This window comes from Watersipora subatra, chromosome 3 (assembly GCF_963576615.1).
Source record: "Watersipora subatra chromosome 3, tzWatSuba1.1, whole genome shotgun sequence".
Lineage (NCBI taxonomy): Eukaryota > Metazoa > Bryozoa > Gymnolaemata > Cheilostomatida > Watersiporidae > Watersipora > Watersipora subatra.
This window is the reverse complement of record NC_088710.1, coordinates 59,323,299-59,343,402: the sequence shown is the minus strand read 5'-3', so window position 1 is coordinate 59,343,402 and position 20,104 is coordinate 59,323,299. Positions and strand designations below refer to the sequence as shown.

The 20,104-nt window shown below is 36.1% G+C and overlaps 2 protein-coding genes across 2 annotated transcripts in view; both read left to right on the top strand.

Annotated features, from left to right (window-relative positions):
* The window catches only part of LOC137390801 (dynein axonemal heavy chain 8-like), a 93,653-nt gene that overhangs the window by 50,177 nt on the left and 23,372 nt on the right, over nucleotides 1–20,104 (top strand). The window contains exons 66-75 of the mRNA XM_068077118.1: nucleotides 3,476–3,630; nucleotides 7,209–7,346; nucleotides 8,227–8,411; nucleotides 8,745–8,952; nucleotides 10,170–10,392; nucleotides 15,121–15,344; nucleotides 16,716–16,848; nucleotides 17,523–17,702; nucleotides 18,622–18,843; nucleotides 19,386–19,550. Coding sequence (XP_067933219.1) covers nucleotides 3,476–3,630; nucleotides 7,209–7,346; nucleotides 8,227–8,411; nucleotides 8,745–8,952; nucleotides 10,170–10,392; nucleotides 15,121–15,344; nucleotides 16,716–16,848; nucleotides 17,523–17,702; nucleotides 18,622–18,843; nucleotides 19,386–19,550 — 1,833 coding nt within the window. The remainder of the gene's footprint in view (nucleotides 1–3,475; nucleotides 3,631–7,208; nucleotides 7,347–8,226; nucleotides 8,412–8,744; nucleotides 8,953–10,169; nucleotides 10,393–15,120; nucleotides 15,345–16,715; nucleotides 16,849–17,522; nucleotides 17,703–18,621; nucleotides 18,844–19,385; nucleotides 19,551–20,104) is intronic.
* Nucleotides 10,849–13,614, top strand: LOC137392249 (somatostatin receptor type 4-like). Its single transcript, XM_068078915.1, has 2 exons — nucleotides 10,849–11,111; nucleotides 12,122–13,614. The coding sequence occupies exons 1-2, from the start codon at nucleotides 10,849–10,851 to the stop codon at nucleotides 12,975–12,977; spliced, it is 1,119 nt and encodes a 372-aa protein (XP_067935016.1). The 3' UTR covers nucleotides 12,978–13,614.

Here is a 20,104-nt window from a genome sequence, read left to right as displayed (position 1 = left end):
TAAGCGAATGTTTTGTATAAATCAAATTTCACCAAACCTTTAGAAAAGTTGTTGACAAAAATATTTTGCTGATGGTGGTAATAACGACGTTTATGAATTACGAAAAGTTGAGGTTTACCTCTATGGCTTGGAATAAAGTGATTTTCTAAAGCGATAGCAACCGTCTCGGTAACCGTTGGGCACAACACTGTTCGAATTAACAGTGTTGAGTTCAAGTTATCTATAGCAATTTATCATTACGTGGGAACGGACCGAAGAAACCGTTCGAATTAACCATGTGTTCGAGCTATCCGTGGGCGAGTTATCCATGTTTCACTGTAGTTTTAATCACAGCCAAGAAATGGCATTATTGTCGCAAGTGCAGCAATTATTGATTCAGTAAAAATAGATCACATGGTAATGCTTGACCACATGCTGGATATGAATCAAATAGATCACATGGTAATGCTTGACTACATGCTGGATATGAATCAAATAGATCACATGGTAAAGCTTGACCACATGCTGGATATGAATCAAATAGATCACATGGTAATGCTTGACCACATGCTGGATATGAATCAAATAGATCACATGGTAATGCTTGACTACATGCTGGATATGAATCAAATAGATCACATGGTAATGCTTGACCACATGCTGGATATGAATCAAATAGATCACATGATAATGCTTGACTACATGCTGGATATGAATCAAATAGATCACATAGTAATGCTTGACTGACTACATGCTGGATATGAATCAAATAGATCACATGGTAATGCTTGACTACATGCTGGATATGAATCAAATAGATCACATGGTAATGCTTGACCACATGCTGGATATGAATCAAATAGATCACATGGTAATGCTTGACCACATGCTGGATATGAATCAAATAGATCACATGGTAATGCTTGACTACATGCTGGATATGAATCAAATAGATCACATGGTAATCCTTGACCACATGCTGGATATGAATCAAATAGATCACATGGTAACGCTTGACTACATGCTGGATATGAATCAAATAGATCACATGGTAATGCTTGACTACATGCTGGATATGAATCAAATAGATCACATGGTAATGCTTGACTACATGCTGGATATGAATCAAATAGATCACATGGTAATGCTTGACCACATGCTGGATATGAATCAAAGTTGGCGAGCTGAACACACAAGAAAGAAAAGCGTAATGTAATATAATATATTTATCAAGGATGTTGTCAGTACCATAATTATTATTATGTTAGTTTACTATAAAGGGATAGCCATCGATTTGTTATCACTGGAAAAGTTTAACTACGACAACTGGCTTCGCTTTGACAATAGTTTTTTTACACAAGTTGACCTCAGCAGCATATCCAATAATTCACTCGCTACTTTGTAATAACACGACTACCTTCTCGTATTGGTTTATGAATACTCAGAAAAAACTATTTTAGTATGAGTTTTAATATCATCGCCTTCTACTATAGAAGGCCATGATATTAACTATATTACTCTTACCTAAAACACTTCTACACACTGTTACCAACTCAATACTTACAGTTTTTTCTATAATGCCATCTGAATGTAACAACTCAACTTTGATGCTCATGTACATCTACAGGTATTCTAATATGTATTTATATCTATTCTAATGTGGATGTTTATCCATTCTAATGTGTATGTATATCTATTCTAATGTGGATGTATATCTATTTTAATGTGGATGTATATCTATTCTAATGTGGATGTTTATCTATTCTAATGTGGATGTATATCTATTTTAATGCGTATGTATATCTATTCTAATGCGTATGTATATCTATTCTAATGTGGATGTTTATCCATTCTAATGTGTATGTATATCTATTCTAATGTGGATGTATATCTATTTTAATGTGGATGTATATCTATTCTAATGTGGATGTATATCTATTCTAATGTGGATGTATATCTATTTTAATGCGTATGTATATCTATTCTAATGCGTATGTATATCTGTTCTAATGTGTATGTATATTTATTCTAATGCATATGTATATCTATTCTAATGTGGATGTATATCTATTCTAATGTGGATGTTTATCCATTCTAATGCGTATGTATATCTATTCTAATGTGGATGTATATCTATTTTAATGTGGATGTATATCTATTCTAATGTGGATGTATATCTATTCTAATGTGGATGTATATCTATTTTAATGCGTATGTATATCTATTTTAATGCGTATGTATATCTATTCTAATGCGTATGTATATCTATTCTAATGTGGATGTTTATCCATTCTAATGTGTATGTATATCTATTCTAATGTGGATGTATATCTATTTTAATGTGGATGTATATCTATTCTAATGTGGATGTATATCTATTCTAATGTGGATATATATCTATTCTAATGTGTATGTACATCTATTCTAATGTGTATGTTTATCCATTCTAATGTGTATGTATATCTATTCTAATGTGGATGTATATCTATTTTAATGTGGATGTATATCTATTCTAATGTGGATGTATATCTATTCTAATGTGGATGTATATGTATTCTAATGTGTATGTACATCTATTCTAATGTGTATGTACATCTATTCTAATGTGTATGTACATCTATTCTAATGTGTATGTACATCTATTCTAATGTGTATGTTTATCCATTCTAATGTGTATGTATATCTATTCTAATGTGGATGTATATCTATTTTAATGTGGATGTATATCTATTCTAATGTGGATGTATATCTATTCTAATGTGGATGTATATGTATTCTAATGTGTATGTACATCTATTCTAATGTGTATGTATATCTATTCTAATGTGTATGTACATCTATTCTAATGTGTAAGTTTATCTATTCTAATGTGTATGTATATATATTATTGTATTTATTCAATTCTTGAGCATCTTTATTAATAATATTGGGCCTATCTAGAAGTACGGTATTGCCATTGAAACGCTATATGCCCAATTTCGCACTAAGAATAGCAGACAAGCTATTATGTTAATTTGCTCAGAGGACTTGTCTCATTGCTATTTTTCCTTTTCTATTTGGCTGTAACCATGACAACGTGCTGCCTCTATTTGACCTTTGCTTTGAAGAATGCCGCTGTGGAATAATCTACATTATTTATTACTGTGGCAGCTCATCATCCAATATTAAATTGGCTTTAGATACAATGGATTTGACTTAGCATATTTACTAACTTTCACTTGATGACAATCACGAGAAATTCACCTGACATTCATGTTGCTGTTATTTTCCATGATATGCCTCTCTGAAGCACTCTATTGGTCTCATTTTTAGCTGCGAGTTTTATAGAAACATACACCATCTAGTATTTTCCTGCTAGATAATTCAACAATTTGTTCGACAGCTCTCAAAACATATTTACTTGTACTAGAGTGGCAGTGAACCGCATGGATTCATTGCACAGCAACTAGGGTAAATATCGGTTAGGTGATATGAATGCCCCTTTGGTTTTTTGCAGCAAAGAGGGTACAGACAATAATAGATTTCTTAACATATGAGGTTTTTCGATATACATGCCGAGGGCTCTATGAGACACACAAATTTCTATTCACCCTCCAGATGGCGCTCAAGATTGACCTTGACAAAGGTCATATCAAGCATGAGGAGTTCCAAGTAAGCCATCATTACATTTCCTTGTTCTAACATTAGTTGTCAAGAATAGTATAGGTCAAGCGACATTCGCTCAACTTTTGAAATAATTTTTGTATGTCTCCTACTATACTTGATTGATTACATGGATGACAGCAAAAAGATAAGATGAGTATGTAGCCAATCACAACGAAGACAGTTTTTGTCTCTGGGTGTCAAGTAGAAACTTCGTAACGCTTGCACTGTATATGTTGGACCAGCACATTTTTTAGCTGTGTGGAAGTCATTTTAGCGGAAATTTAATAAAGTAATGCTTATTTATTGGTTATTGATTGCTATTGTTTAAAAAGTAAAATTGTCCACTAGATCTTGGAAGGTTTATCATGAGTACCTGGTATGAGGTGACAAATCATCAAGGATCATCATGCTGATAAAGAGTTCATGGTCAAATATGCTTGTGGGTAAAATATATGCGGGAGTTACACATGATTAGTCATATACTATCAAGTGAGAAATCAATTCTGATTTATATTCCTTTTGTAGTTACCATAACACCAAATTAACATTCTGCAATTTCCTTTTATGGATTGATAATAATAGTAACAATTGAATAACGTATTTAGTCAGAACTGGCGAGTAATTATCTTACCCCTCCGCTTGTGAACTCCAGAGTGGAGGGAATCTGCAACCCTGACATGACATACTATAGAAGTTATCTACATCAGTATGTCCGTATTGTCAAAGGATTGTAGTTGTGTCTGGCTATTATTCTTACATTTGTACAATATTTTATGACACGCTATTTATTATATACTATATCCTATTACATACATTTTATCCGAGAAATCCGTGTCAGAAATGATGAAATTTCTATTAATGGAGGTTATAGAATCTAACATGCTTCTGTCACCTTTTCTCAGCTGTCATTGCTGCCAGTTAAGGCATCGTCATTGCTGCCGGTTAAGGTATCGTCATTGCTGCCAGTTAAGGAATCGTCATTGCTGCCAGTTAAGGCATCGTCATTGCTGCCAGTTAAGGTATCATCATTGCTGCCAGTTAAGGAATCGTCATTGCTGCCAGTTAAGGCATCGTCATTGCTGCCATTTAAGGCATCGTCATTGCTGCCAGTTCAGGCATCGCCATGCAAGTCTAAACTGTAGATGATATTCAATGTCAGTAGCATCAAATCCATCCAATTTAGTATTACATTGTTCAATAGATGCAGTCGGGTGTATTCCGATTTCTGTTCTACTCTGTGTCAAACCACTTATGAGTATTATAAAAAACAAACACTTCATCCACAAATTAATAATAGTCTGTTTTTGTTAAAACAATGTTGGTTGCATTAACTTCAAAATTATCAGCAATAGTTAGTACGAACAAGAAGGAAGGAGAGTCAAAATAAGGGAACTGAGGCAAAGTAAAAATGTGGACATAGCCGGTTAGACTAGCAGCCTTTAGGTGTTGATGGCATTGCGTTACTGAGCATTGCTGAAACTGAGATATGGCTGCAGTAGTGAGCACTCGCAGTAAAGCTGCTAGTATAGCATATAGTATAGCATATAATATAGCATATAGTATAGCATATAGTATATAGTATAGCATATATTATAGCACACTACATTCTCCAGTAACATAATTACTTCTTTATTCCTTAACCAGAAAGACATGTAAATATGTACTATGCCCTTGAGTTTGTGTAGTTTTAATGCAGAAGTTGTCTTCCCTGCCTCCAAGCTAGTACAGACCATGTGACACGCATGTAGCAGTCATGGGTTTTAGCTGACCTATGCTGGACTTTTTTCTTTGAAACCACCCAATGTCTTTTTACTCTTATAACGAGTTGATGGGACCCTTTACAGGAGTTGGTAAATACTTACTCTTATAACGAGTTGATGGGACCCTTTACAGGAGTTGGTAAATATGCCTGCAAGGATGTTGGTCATAGTTGATACTCGGCATCCACTAGCATTCTCGCTGACCTGATATAGCATAAACACAACTTATACTGCGTGCCATTCTACCAATGTAATCCTGTCACCAACCTAATAATGATGCATCAGTAATTGAGGCCTTCAGATGATGTTGTGTCCCGTTTATGAGGGGGGTCATAGCTTTTTTTGCTATAATCCAGGATTAGACCAGCCCTCAAATTAATAGGATGTTTACCCTATAAGTGGGCCTGCCATGATTTGATCACTGATTCTCTGTCTGTCTCTTAACCTTATAAGGCCTCCAATTAATTGTTATAGCTTTCATATCAGCCATTAGAGGAACATAATAACATATGAAATGTTGGAACATTTAACATTTCTCCTGATTTTCATTTTTTGCACAAATTCTGTACCAGTGTGAGCGAGCTGCCTATCGGCATCGGCCATAGCGCGTTATTGAAGCAGCATCGGAAGGAGTCATGACTATGGTTCAAGTTTCGTTGGCGTGTCATGCTTAACAATTACCTTGTTTGTTTTTACTAGTGATACGCATACATTTGGGACATAGTATTCTTGTGTTTGTGTTGAGAGATTGAGGGAAGCAGCTTCTGCAGTCTGAGCTATCATTTCTAAATTAGTGCTTAGACGACTATCGCTATTGTGATGGTTGTGTTACAAGCCATTGAATAGTATGTAATATTGAATACTTTATGTATTAGCCTAATAGTAGCCTGTGTTCCCGACAGGCTTTATCGAGTAGCCTGTGTTACCTACATACATCGATGTAAACTTTATTTGATCTTCCAGTTTATGGTTCAGCTACCAGCAATACCGTTTTAACTAAATCAACTTTTGAGAGTTTTCTAACAAACTTGATTTATATTTATGTAAAATCTAAATCAGGTTGATCTTCTTGGCACTGCGAGAATCTCTTCAGAAAAATCTGAAGAAACTAATAGTCTAAGTTTTTCAGACTGATTGTGCTGAACTCAATCATTTTGCATGGTTACTGTAGGTGGAGTGTCGTTAATTGCTTCAAAAACATCACCTGTATTCATGTACCATCAGCCGAGTTGAATGAAGCGCAGTGAATGTATTCATTCATGCACTCAAAGGACATCCGCGTAGCCTCTAGGTGCTAATGCATTTAATAATGGTGATTTTAAAGTCTATGTGTTCGACTATTCGATCTGTTCGACTATGCACAGAGCTAGAGTTATACGGGTCTTGTTATGTTACATTGGCATAGCTCAGATGAGTTGGCATCTTTGGTTAATGGGACTATAATTGACACACAGGCTTTAGTAACTCAGTGCCACGTTCTTGCCTCACTTGCCTGGTGCATTAACATTTTGCCTTTCAGAAACTTATTATTGACTGGTCGTCAATATGAAGAACAGAAGATTGAGGCGTTGTTTCTCACAAAACTTTCTTTGTCACAATTTCTTTTGCTTTAGTTGTTTAACTGAAGCGTCTCTTGATATTGGTATGTAATATGTCCACACTTGTAGCAGAGCTCCTGGCCAGATGTCTGGAAGTATTCTATGCTGGTGCTTAGTTGCGAGATGAAATGCCTGACGATAATACCATTTACCATCTTTCCGTTACCTCATATTCTTAGCAGGCACTTGTCAGTCGTCTGCTCTACATCTACGACCTTATTGACAGGTTTTTGTGAAAGGAGGAGCAGCCCTTGATTTAAACAATATACAGCCAAAGCCCTGTCGGTGGATCCTAGACATGACCTGGTTGAACCTTGTGGAGCTGAGTGGCAAGTTAAGAGAGTTCAAAGATCTCTTAAACCAGGTAATTCAGCTCGTGTAAAATAGCATTGTATCCAAAGAGTGAGGAATTTATATCAAGTGCATTATATAATTATACTATACATAGTGTTAGACCCAAAGAGTGAGGAAATTATATTAAACCAAATATTTTAGCATATTTATGTTTGCCTAATTTTATTTTATTACAAGTTTTCAAAAAGGTGAAGGAAGAACTTTATGGTTCAAAGGGTGATGGTCAGCTTTGTCCTGTATGGTTTATGCTGGAAATGTAGCTAATGAGTCTAGCAAGCCGTCAGACATATCATTTGTATGTATCATTTTTGTACCGGAGGATCTTGATGATAAGTTCAACCATCAAGGTTGAGAGTGATAGGCAGGTCATGGATCGGAGGGGTTTGGCATATTCGCGGCTAGCTTATATAATTCATAAATATTGCTGATATTGATGGAGATATTGCTCAACAGTTATTGGAGATATTGGTAAATAATTGATAAATCAGAAACATTGATGGGAAATTAATACCTGATTCATCATGTCTCTTATTATTTGCCTTATGAAATGTTGATTAATCTGGCACCCGATATGATACGGGTGATAGGTTGTAGCTAGGAGGCTGGGAAGCATTTATTTATATTCGAGATCGGTGACTCATATGCCGCATTCATCATGCGCACAAAACAGAACTGTTCTATGAGATTTTTGTTTGGTGGTACCAACCTTTTAGTACATCACGTAGCGTGTATATAAAAGTCCTGCATTATGCAAAACACCGGCTTATTGATTGAGTTTATTAATCCTGATTATTGATTCTCTTTTGGACACTCTCTGCTTCCAAAAATTAAATCATACTTTGAAGTCGCAATGATAAATGCGACAGCGATAAACTTATTATTGTCTCCAGATATCAAGAAATGAAAAACAGTGGAAAAACTGGTTTGACAAGGAGGCCCCAGAAGAGGAAACAACTCCAGATGGCTACTCTACATCCCTTGACACATTTCGTCGACTTCTTCTCATCAGATGCTGGTGCCCCGATAGAACTATAGCCCAAGCTCGCTCTTATATAGCTGACTCATTAGGGGACAGGTAGTGCAACCCGCCATCTCGTCGGTGTCATAAATCACAGCTTACAAATCGGATAAGTTAGCCGATGATCATTCTTAGGGCTTCCAATAGCTACTGTCATCAAGCATGTCTCATGCGCTAGACTAACTTAGTGGGGTGTTTGGCCAATGCTTGTGTTTTGTTTTACGTTATACAGCATCTTTAAATTAGAAACTGGTCGATATCTACCATATACTTAGCAGGATCTTCTTGGTTTTAATAAGATCATTTCAGATCAAAGTTGGTTTTAATTGTCAGAAATCAATAGTTATGTTTTAGCTCTTAGTTTTCTATTTTTGATAATCTTGGTTGTAGATATGCCAGTGCCGTTATACTCAACCTACAGGAGACATGGCATGAGAGTGAGCCTCGTACTCCTCTTATAGGGCTTCTGTCTATGGGCTCCGACCCGACTGTACAAATTGAAACTCTTGCTAAAAGGCATGGAGTGGATTGTCGAGCGATATCAATGGGCCAAGGACAGGAGGTGCATGCCAGGAGGCTAGTGGCTCATTTTATGCAGGTAAATATCACACAATATACATGACGTGCGTTTATCTTATCGCTAGTTTCGATAGCCAAAAGTTAGCCTTTTCGTTAGCCTTAGTTCTCATATGACAATATTGACATGTATTAGGAACAGATTAGATAATTTACATGTATTTTATGGTTCGGAGAAATCCACATAACATAAACATTCTCAGAACAGATTATTGACATTGTAGGATTGTCTACTGAATATATATATTGTAATAGGATTAAAAGAGGATTTATCTAATCTGCCGACTTTAGTTTTCCCATGACGCTTTATGCAGATGTACTTTCACTGTAACAGTTGTAGAATATTGCTTAAATTTGTTATTGCTGATGAAGACATTGTAAAATTATAAATAGAAGCTATTGCGATTGGTGAGTAAACAATTGTAAAAATGTAGACACATTACCAGAGCTACCAGTGGTTGTAGTCACATTACCAGAGGTACCACTGGTTGTAGCCACATTACCATAGGTACGAGTGGTTGTGCCCACATTACCAGAACTACCAGTGGTTGTAGCCACATTACCATAGGTACCAGTGGTTGTAGACACATTACCAGAGGTACCACTGGTTGTAGTCACATTACCAGAGGTACCACTGGTTGTAGCCACATTACCATAGGTACGAGTGGTTGTGCCCACATTACCAGAGCTACCAGTGGTTGTAGCCACATTACCATAGGTACCAGTGGTTGTAGACACATTACCAGAGGTACCACTGGTTGTAGTCACATTACCATAGGTACGAGTGGTTGTGCCCACATTACCAGAGCTACCACTGGTTATACCCACATTACCATAGGTACCAGTGGTTGTAGCCACATTACCAGAGGTACTTGCAGCCATAAGCTGCAAGTACCTCTGGTAATGTGGCTGACAAGGAATGTAAGCAATGTAAGGTAATGTAAGCATGACAAGGAATGACGCTATAACTCTAACTACGTTTGCTATCATTATTTTACTACCGCTGATGTTACGCGTCTCACTTTGGCTTTCACATTGCACAAAATTCTCAAATTTGCTTTACTTTGAATTTTTGTTGTTTAAATCTTGTCTACTTTGTAGACAAGATCTTGTCTACAAAGACCTAGAGAATAAGTCATAGGCCCAGCCAATTGAAAACAAATTTTAATAAATTTTAAATGCTTGTGAGCAACTTTGAATGTTTTATGTTATTAAAGCATTACATGTGGCTGGTTGTAGAGTGGAGGCTGGTGCCTCTTGCAGAACTGTCACCTCGGGCTAGAGTATATGATAGAGCTGATGGAGTCACTGCTCAACACTGAAAGCATAGAGCCTACGTTTAGAGTGTGGATCACTACGGAAGTGCACCCTCAGTTTCCCATCACCCTCCTCCAGATGGCCATTAAGTTCACAAATGAACCTCCTCAGGGAATAAAAGCTGGTTTAAAAAGGACTTACACAGGTGACTGCAAGGTTCCTCCTACTCTAATATAAGGCACTTTTGTCTATGTATCATTGGTGATAGCCATTTACCTGCTGTGCGTTTACTAGATTACGCTTTGGTATACACTCTTCATCGTAGCATGCCCCTACAGGTAGCACCAGTAATGATACTCTTACCTGCATTCTATTGTAGCAGCTATCACCCTTACCGGAATATCTTTGTCATTATTGCATATGAGATACAGCATTTGTATAATTTAACATTGTTACTGTCATTAGCCAATCATGTTTGTTCAATTGCCACCTAGAAGTGATTCTCATGCTATAATGTTGTGCATCTTATGATAGAGATTTGTTTACATTTTACCATGGCAACCATATTACGGAGCCTCGCCATATAAAAGCAGTTGTTGTAAGTGCTTATATCTAGTTTGACTATCTGCACATTCAGCTGTAGTTTGTCTCTTAAAGCAAAATGTTACTTAACAAGACTGTGTTCTTGGAAGGCGGTGGTACCCAGATATGCGAATATGATACGGATGACCTCAGGCTTTCAGGCCTTTGGATATCGGTATTTGTTCTTTCGGCTGCTCTCAATTTGTTTGCAATATTCGGCAACTGCATAGTTGTGCTGGCATGCTTTTTACAAAAGAAGAAGCCACCCTTGATCGTCTACATTCATGCCCTCGCTTTAAGCGACTTGTTTTATGCCCTCGTCGCTCCTCTCTACACCTACAGGTGAGTGTCAGCTGTATTGTTTCACTTCTCTTTGCTTTTGTCCTGCACATCTCTTGACATGCTCTTCCTTCGGGACCATTTCTGCTTTTGCTTGAATAGTAATTGGATTAATTTTGTCTACCTCAAAACTTTGCCAACGTTTTTATCTGTAATCTATAATGTTATTAAATAATGGTATTATTTTAACAATAGAAAAACATGAATTTCTATTGTTATTATTTTGACAATAATAATGATAGAAATAATAATAAATCTATCGGTCTTATTTTGACAATAGAAAAACATGAATTTTTATATACACATGTATTTGGTTTTTATTTTTTTAAATTGTTCTGAAGTCATTTTATATTATAGTTAATTGTCAAAAATACTACAAATATCGAACTTGGATCCAAAATGTCACAAAATAACGTAGATACAGCAAATGTTCATTGGTTATAGTTATGTAATAACATTAATAGCAACTGGCCTGCATGAGGTTTTGATGCCTATATATTGATGCCTATATCGCGGGTCTATTTGTTTAATTTATTCACAGAGGCATACTTTACCTACTGCCGCAGGCAACCCGATAGGCCAACCATATCAAATGAAATCGGTTACTGCATTTGGAATTGATGTGTCAATATTGAAGCCTTTTAATAGCCAAGATAGTAAAGATATAGCAAGAGAAATTTTGACAATTTTTGTTAAGACATTCTTAAAGGCCCATCATATGGCATGTTAATTGTGACAGATGTGCAACAATTTATTACACCAGTTATCAATTTCTTCAAATTATAAAAATGATCATGCGTCTGGATTGGTGAGCACTGAATACATTGGAAAAATACTATTTTGACGGTAACCTTTAGTAGGTGTATGTACATGTAGGTACTCAACCCTGCATTTTGGTAGGCGGTGCAATTATGATGATGTGGTCAATAAAATATCACTTGACTTATATTCAATGTACTGTTTATTAGCATGTAAATTCAGGAACTGAGACTGGATAAAATAATTGTTTGCAGGTATGTACTGCAGCACTGGCCAAGCCTTGTCATCAACTTTGGACTCGCCGGTCGTCTCTCGCACAGCGTCACTCTGATTGGTAACACATTCTCGAGCATCTCAAGCTGGCTCGTCGTTGCTCTCACTCTTGACCGCCTTATTCTCACCAAGCTTCCTTTCAAGGCCGGCACGCTGAGCACGAGCAAGCGCGCCTACCTCGTCATACTCACCATAGTGCTCTGTTGCTGCTCTGTCAATGCTGTTTGGGTATACGAGTTTCTAGAGGTGCCCATCACAGTGCTTCCGTGTAATGGTTACTGGATTATCCCGAATGAGGTGGAGAGAGACGACGGTTCAATCTATACGCCCATTCGCTATCGCAAGGCCTACCAACTTTACGCGATAATTAGTGCTGTCCTCTTTCTTTACGCGCTGCCAACTTTGATCATCATAGTTAGCAATACACTCGTCATCCTGGCTCTTAAAACTAGTAACCCCGCTAGTCAGAAGTTGGTGGCGAGTGCCAAGGCTACTGTGAAGAGATTGAAAGAAATTAGGCTAACGAAAATGATTATCGTTGTGAGCATTACCTTCGTCATCTCAAATGTGCCAGATGTGACCACTCGACTTCTATGGAAGTTTATTTCTCCTCTCATCGTTGCCAAGGTTCAGCCGATTGCCCACCTGTTTCTCATGATTAACGTGGGGGCTAATTTCATTGTTTACTCCATGTTCAATAAACATCTCTTTGACACCATCATCAGTTTATGTCGACCAAAAAAGTGTTGCCTCAGACCAAATGCCGTTGCTGAAGAAGTTCCTTCGTCATCTGGCAGCAAGTTTCCTAATTCACAATCTGTTGAGCTGTCGGGCTGAGTGGCCTTTGGTCGTGTCTCTTTGCTTGGAAGGCAGAATGAGTAGACGTGTTTTCCGTCCATTGTTAATGTTGTCATCAATAGTCAACTTTACAATATTTCAATGTGCCAGTTTTTTATATCTTCTCAAATTCTATTGTTTGAGCATAAGGAAGCTCAAATTGTATAAATTTTTCTGTTTTATTAAAATTGGATGAATATCAGCTGCTAAACGGAGAGGTCATTTGTCTGCAAATGATTTTGTCTCAAACTATCAGTTGCTGAAAGTTATGGTAGATCTTTTTGTCCAGAAGTTGTTATAATCTCACTGATTGGCTTGCGAATGGTTTCCATTCTAATTTTCTCTGAGTTGATGATCTTATCATGCTTCAAACAAGCGATTTGAAATAAGTTTGTTTTCAAAAAGCTGCATTTCATCATTCAAATAATTGTGATATTTCTTGGAGAGTTATATTTTTTCTCCTATTGTGATTATTTGTGCCAACTAATAATTTAAACATTGCAGAGGTTGTTTTACTTATGAAGGTTCACATTTATCTTGATGTTATTTTTCTATGTTGTCACTGTTGAGTCACAGATATTAACATAAGATTATTTAAATGTTGTCTATATATGATATTATTGGTTTTTCAAATACATTTTAGTAAACATGTGACCATCTTCTTGCTATGGGAGTTTTAAAGAGTTGTCAACACCATCATCTTTGAGCCGTGATGTATTCTGACACTGGCCTGGTATTTGACTTAACGCCCAATCTAATTTGATGACACCATTTGTGGCACTTCAATATACTAGAAGCTATATTAAAGCTATTATTTAAAGGAACAAATCTAAACCATATATTTGGTTAAAAGAATGCCTTCTAAGCATTGTCTAAACAAAAATAAACCTTTATATGGCAATAATTTGTCCAACATTCAAGGCTGTTCACAAAAGTACTCTGTAAGTCACCTTAAATTTAAATATTCGCTCAGCAGCGTCTCAATGATTTTTTGGGCTCCATGAAACCATTCATTTGAATCTTTCTAATAACATTCACTGATTTTTGGCTAACGGTTACTACAAGCCTTATAAACTTTGCATTCTGTATTACTTGCTTTTTCTTAGAATAATCATCTGCTAGTACTATTTAATGCCTGTCATTTTTGGAATGTTCAACTTCCAAGCTCAGCATCAAATGGTTTTAGTACACGTGGTCATTATGAGATCTGACATCTGAATCTTGCTAATTGCACTAGCTACTAGGTATGATAGCCATAAATACTCCCATGCCTGTGCAGAACGCGTAAGCTCTGGCAATAGTCTCATGCAAAATTACTGAAAATTTCATGCTAAAATTTGCGATATGGTGTTCAAACTTCAAATCACTTGAAAGAGTTTGTGTGATTTGGTGAGACACCGGCTATTCTTGTGGTTACATCTACGCTCCTTCATTTTTAAATTTGACACTTGTTAACTATGAAGGAAACATTTTGTTCAGAAACCTTCACTTGTTCATTTTGCAATGTACCTGTCTATGGCTGATGATTAGTTATTTATTGAAAGGACTTGTTTGTTAACAAGGATATTGAAAATCCATATTCACAAATATGATATTGCAAGTATGATACAGTTTGATATAATTTCAAACACTACATTGGTCTTCATGAAAGTTTCGTCAAAGTATTATCTAGGCACTAAGTTGATTTCTTGTGAGTATTTAAAGACAGGTTGTATTTATGTATTTGCAGTTTGTCTATTACCTTTTTGACTAATTGTGATTCTCTAGTTCTTATTACGAATGTTAATAAATCGATTGCCGCTGGTTGCTGTACTTATACAACACAGTTGTCGGTGTGCCCATTTACAACAAACATTGTAGTAAATGGGCGCACTGACAACTGTGTTGTACATGTACATTTACAGCAGTTTGCAGTAATCGATTTAATGAGTAATCTAACAAATGGCACTGTTTTCATGTTCTATTGCAGTTTTGTCATCTTTAGTTCTATAACACTTTAATTCATTATTGATTGTAAACAAAGAAATCACAAAAACTGCTCAAACTGAAATGCTGGTCAACCGATACGGTTTGATATCGTTTAGCCAGTGTGTTTAGTATATAAATATTCAATATGGCAGCAAATCATAAAATCTTTTCAAAGGTATAACCCAAGACTTTCTCGACATAAACAACATGAGCCAGTGGAAACCTATGCTCTACTCCGTTTCCTTCCTGCACACTGTTGTGCAAGAAAGGCGAAAGTTTGGGCCACTGGGTTGGAACATACCATACGAATTTAATCAGTCAGACTGGGGTGCCACTGTTCAGTTTTTTCAGAACCACTTGGATGATTGTGACATCAAAAAAGGCGTCTCGTGGAACACCGTGAGTTAGTATTCTGATGATAAATGATGCATTTATAACATCACATAACATTTATAACTTACGCATCGGGGATATGTGAAATATAGTATAGCTTGCGTAGAGGCCTCTTTGCACACATGAGGTGAAGGACTGCTCTGGATAACTAAGCACTATTTGATTTATAATAGATTGTCATGGGTTTAAATTAAATTAAGTGGAATATTGATATCAATAGAAATAAAATGATAAATCTGTGTGATTGCATGCTTTTTAATCCATATAGGCTTCTTGATTAATTAATTCTTTTTAATAATTAATACATTCTTAATTAGCCATTGTTGAAAATGAGCATGTTGGCTACAACCGTCTCAGAGAAGGTTTTACAAATCAAGTTTTTGAGAATTTTTGTAGTTTTAAAAAATTTAATACCAATCAAGTAATTTGGTAGCCGCCATTTTGGATTTTTACCAATCCGATTAGTAAGAAAGTCAAGTGATAAGCTTTACTATTTAGAGGGCTTCTTGGTTTTAAAACGTGATTAAACTTTTTTTGAAATTTATCTAGTAAATTGTTCCTTTTTTTCTTGTCTAACAATTTTTCACAAAAATTAAATTCTACTTTTCACTATTCACAGCTTTGTTTAATTATGTTATGAATGCGCTCATATATGTGGAACTAAGGAGTTGTAGTAGTCGTTTTTCATGTCATTGCATTTTCCTCTTGTCAATTTCATAGGATATACACGAACATGGTGCAATACGAGGGCTGTGATTGTCGAATGCATTTAGCATGGATACATATATCACATATGCATAGAAAAGGAAAGATATAAGGAGAGAGAAGTTTTAAGACCCAGCTATCCCCGGCATCAACTAACATATTAGCTAAAATATGTAAATACCTTCAATTTAGCTCAAGACTGGATATATATATCTAGTCTTGAGCTAAAAATATATATTATACATTTGTAGATATATATATTATATACTTGTGCTACAGACAGTACTGTTTCGGCTATTGAAGCCTCATCAGGGCAGCTCAGAGCCAGCAAGGGAGACAAATCCCATTGCCAATAAGAGTTGATATATATTTATATATATCAACTCTATATATTTATATATGATATATATATTTATATATATATATATAAATTGTTTCCTCACCCCGGTTAACCCGTATGGGTGGTAATTTCTGCTCAAACTCCCAGGTCTCTGGTAGGAGACCCGAGTTGGAGCAGAAAGTACCACCCATACGGGTTAATCGGGGTGAGGAAACTATATATACATATATATATATATATATAAATTATATATCTGCATTCATCAGGCACTAAAAAAGAAACAAGTTAAACTCTTTATTATCATTACGTCTGTGTTATTATTATTATTATAGGTCAGGTATATGATTGGGGAAGTTCAATATGGCGGCCGTGTTACAGATGATTTTGACAAAAGGCTTCTAAACACATTCGCGAAAGTCTGGTTCAGCGATCAGATGTTTAGTGACGCTTTTCAGTTTTACTCAGGTAGGTTCAATTTTTTCTGGTCATGTATAGGAAAATAGCATTGTCAGTTGTTCATTGTTTTAGTTTATCATAGATGGCTACAGTTCAGGTATGACTGTGTCCAGTTTCACTTCTTCACCATCTCTGTTATTGTTCTTTCATGGGGTGATATATTTTATAACATTTTATAATATTATATATATACAATCAGAATTGTACCCCGTTGTCCATAAAAGTGCTCAAAGATTCCTGAGCTGATCTATAAAATAGATAATAAAAGAGCAGTGTAAAATTTGATAAAAACTGTATAACTTGGAGTTTCATGCTAAAAGATGTTAAAATATTTAGCACTCATCAGACACTGTATATTATTATACTATTATATATATAATTATATATATATAATTATATATATATTGTATAACAAAACTGATCAGCAAGGCAGGTATTTTTCAATGCAGACCGTAGCCCAGATATTCTTAATAATTCATGATTCCATAATATTCTCAAAATTAGCACTAAGTAGAAATTATTGCTTTTCCGTTTGAACGTGCCCATTCTGTGTGAAAATAAATTTAAATTTGCTGCAGCTTCTTAGAGTCGAACTTTGTACAAAATGAGTGGGTGATTCTTAATTTAGTTTCATCTCTAGTTGACATTTCCACTAATTGTCGCATTTACATGTGTGTTCTCAGGCTACAGGATCCCAAGAGTAGGTAAGATGGAGGATATTTTAGATTTTATCGAGCATCTACCACACGTTGACTCTCCTGAAGCATTTGGACTACACCCTAACGCCGATATCACGTATCAGAGCACAATGGCCAAGGACATTCTTGATACGATAATGAATATACAGCCTAAGGATTCTGGGAGTAAGTAGTTTTAATCTTTGTCAATCCGCTACCTTTTCATTTTCGATCCTGAGCATCGCTCCCCAGCAATTAATTGCTTGACAGTTTAAATGTTCCATTTCACACTTATCAGATCGTTGTCCTCGTCTCCAACTTCTCAGTGCAAGATTGTCATCTCTTTAGAGATGCAATATTACCTCTTGAACTCATTGTCAGTGTGTGACATCGCGGTCGAGTGCTTATCAAGTGTGATAGTGTCCTGCTCAAGTAATAGACAGTTTATTGGCATTATTCTTTTTAAAATATTGCGTTTATTATTCTCTCTATTCAATTAAAATGACGTGGAGTTTATTTCCACATTGCATTTTGAACATTATTTTCAAAAAAGTTTGGGTAAAACCATTCAGTTTAGTAACGCATATGCAAGTCTGGCAGACAGTTTAAGTCAGCGTTTTAAATATCCAAGCCACCTATTCCCTGCGTTTTTGTTAGTACAATAAATTGATGTGTTGCTCCCCCAGTAAGTGTAAGGAATAAGAATGTTTTTGTAACATACCTGAAGGATTTACTTCCCTTGTTACAATATTCATAATACTTGCGAAATCTGCTCGTAACCAGCAGATTTTTCAGGATAATTAATGGAGAAGTTATCGACTGTAAATATTATTACTGAGCTGTCATGAGACAAGATATTGCGATTGCTTGTAATTTGTCAAATGTGCCACTCTTTCTAATAGTTAAAGTACCGCAAGGGAACAGATTATCTAAGTGTCAAATATTTTGGATATCTGATAATTGCATCAAGTTTGTCATGTTTTTGTAAGAACGCTTTGTGTCCGGTAATGTTCGTATGAATATTATTTTGTATTTCACCTCACTTTCACTACTAAGTCAATAGTACCGCATCTCACTAGGTCTGATTTAAACTATCCATCTGTAGGTGGTGGTGGCGAGACAAGGGAGGCCACAGTCTATAAACTGGCAGAAGAGATGTTGGCTAAACTTCCCCCTAACTATCTCGCCCATGAGGTGAAAGACAGACTAAAAAAGATGGGCCACCTGCAGCCCCTGAATATCTTTTTGAAACAAGAACTTGATCGAATGCAGAAAGTCATTTCTGTTGTGAGGAGCACGTTGAATGACCTCAAGCTAGCTGTTGAGGGTGAGACAGTCCTTTGGTTATTTCTGCTCCACCTGGCATCACCTGGCATACATCTATTTGTTCTGGTATTTCAGATTGTGCTCTGAAGACTTTGGTAGGCAGATACATTTGGGTAGATACACGTAGGTAGATACACGTAGATAAATACATGTACGTAGATACATGTAGGTAAATACATGTGAGTAGGTACATGTAGATGGGTACATGTAGGTAGGTACATGTAGGCAAGTACATGTAAGTAGATACACATAGGTAAATACATGTAGGTAGGTACATGTAGGTAGATAAATATAGGTAGATACATGTAGGTAGGTAGATGCATGTAGGTAGATACGTGTAGGTAGATACATGTAGGTAGATACATGTAGGTAGATACATGCAGGTAGATACATGCAGGTAGATACACGTGGGTAGATACACATACTTGTAGGTAGATACATGTAGGTAGGTACATGTCGGTAGGTACATGTAGGCAGGTGGGTAAGTAGGTAAGTAAGTAGACAGGTAAGGTATACTATTCTTACACATGATCACTTCTATAGGTACAATCATTATGTCAGAGGGGTTGAGGGATGCCCTCGATAACATGCATGATGCAAGAGTGCCGAGCACATGGAGAAAGGTCTCTTGGCAGAGTAGCACCCTCGGCTTCTGGTTCACAGAACTTCTTGAAAGGAATGAACAGTTTTTCAGGTGGTGTTTCAATGGTAAGCTATTTGATCTTGTCTATGCTGTCTGATATAGGAAACTTGCACCACGTTGGAGGATGACAAGGCCAATGTTCTTTTTGTATAGACTCAGAGAGTTGGAGCAGCCTTTCTATGGTGCTTGCAGAGCCCTTGTGTGTAGTCTCTCAGTAAAATCACTTCCAAGTATCTCTTCTTACTTGCTATTGTCCATGTCTATCCATAAACATAGAGCTACCCTGTAATTGCCACTGGTAACAGTATTTAATTGTTTATGTCTATGTTTATCCGTAAACATAGAGCTACCCTTTAAATGTTACTGTTAATAATATGTAATAGATGGCCTCTGGATAAATAAATGAAAACATATTTAGCATTTGTTGAACATGTTTGTAGAGCATGTATTCGGTTATTGTATTTTACATAGGTTAACTATTGATAGAGATTGTATTCGGTTATTGTATTTTACATAGGTTAACTATTGATAGAGATTGTATTCGGTTATTGTATTTTACATAGGTTAACTATTGATAGAGATTGTATTCAGTTATTGTATTTTACATAGGTTAACTATT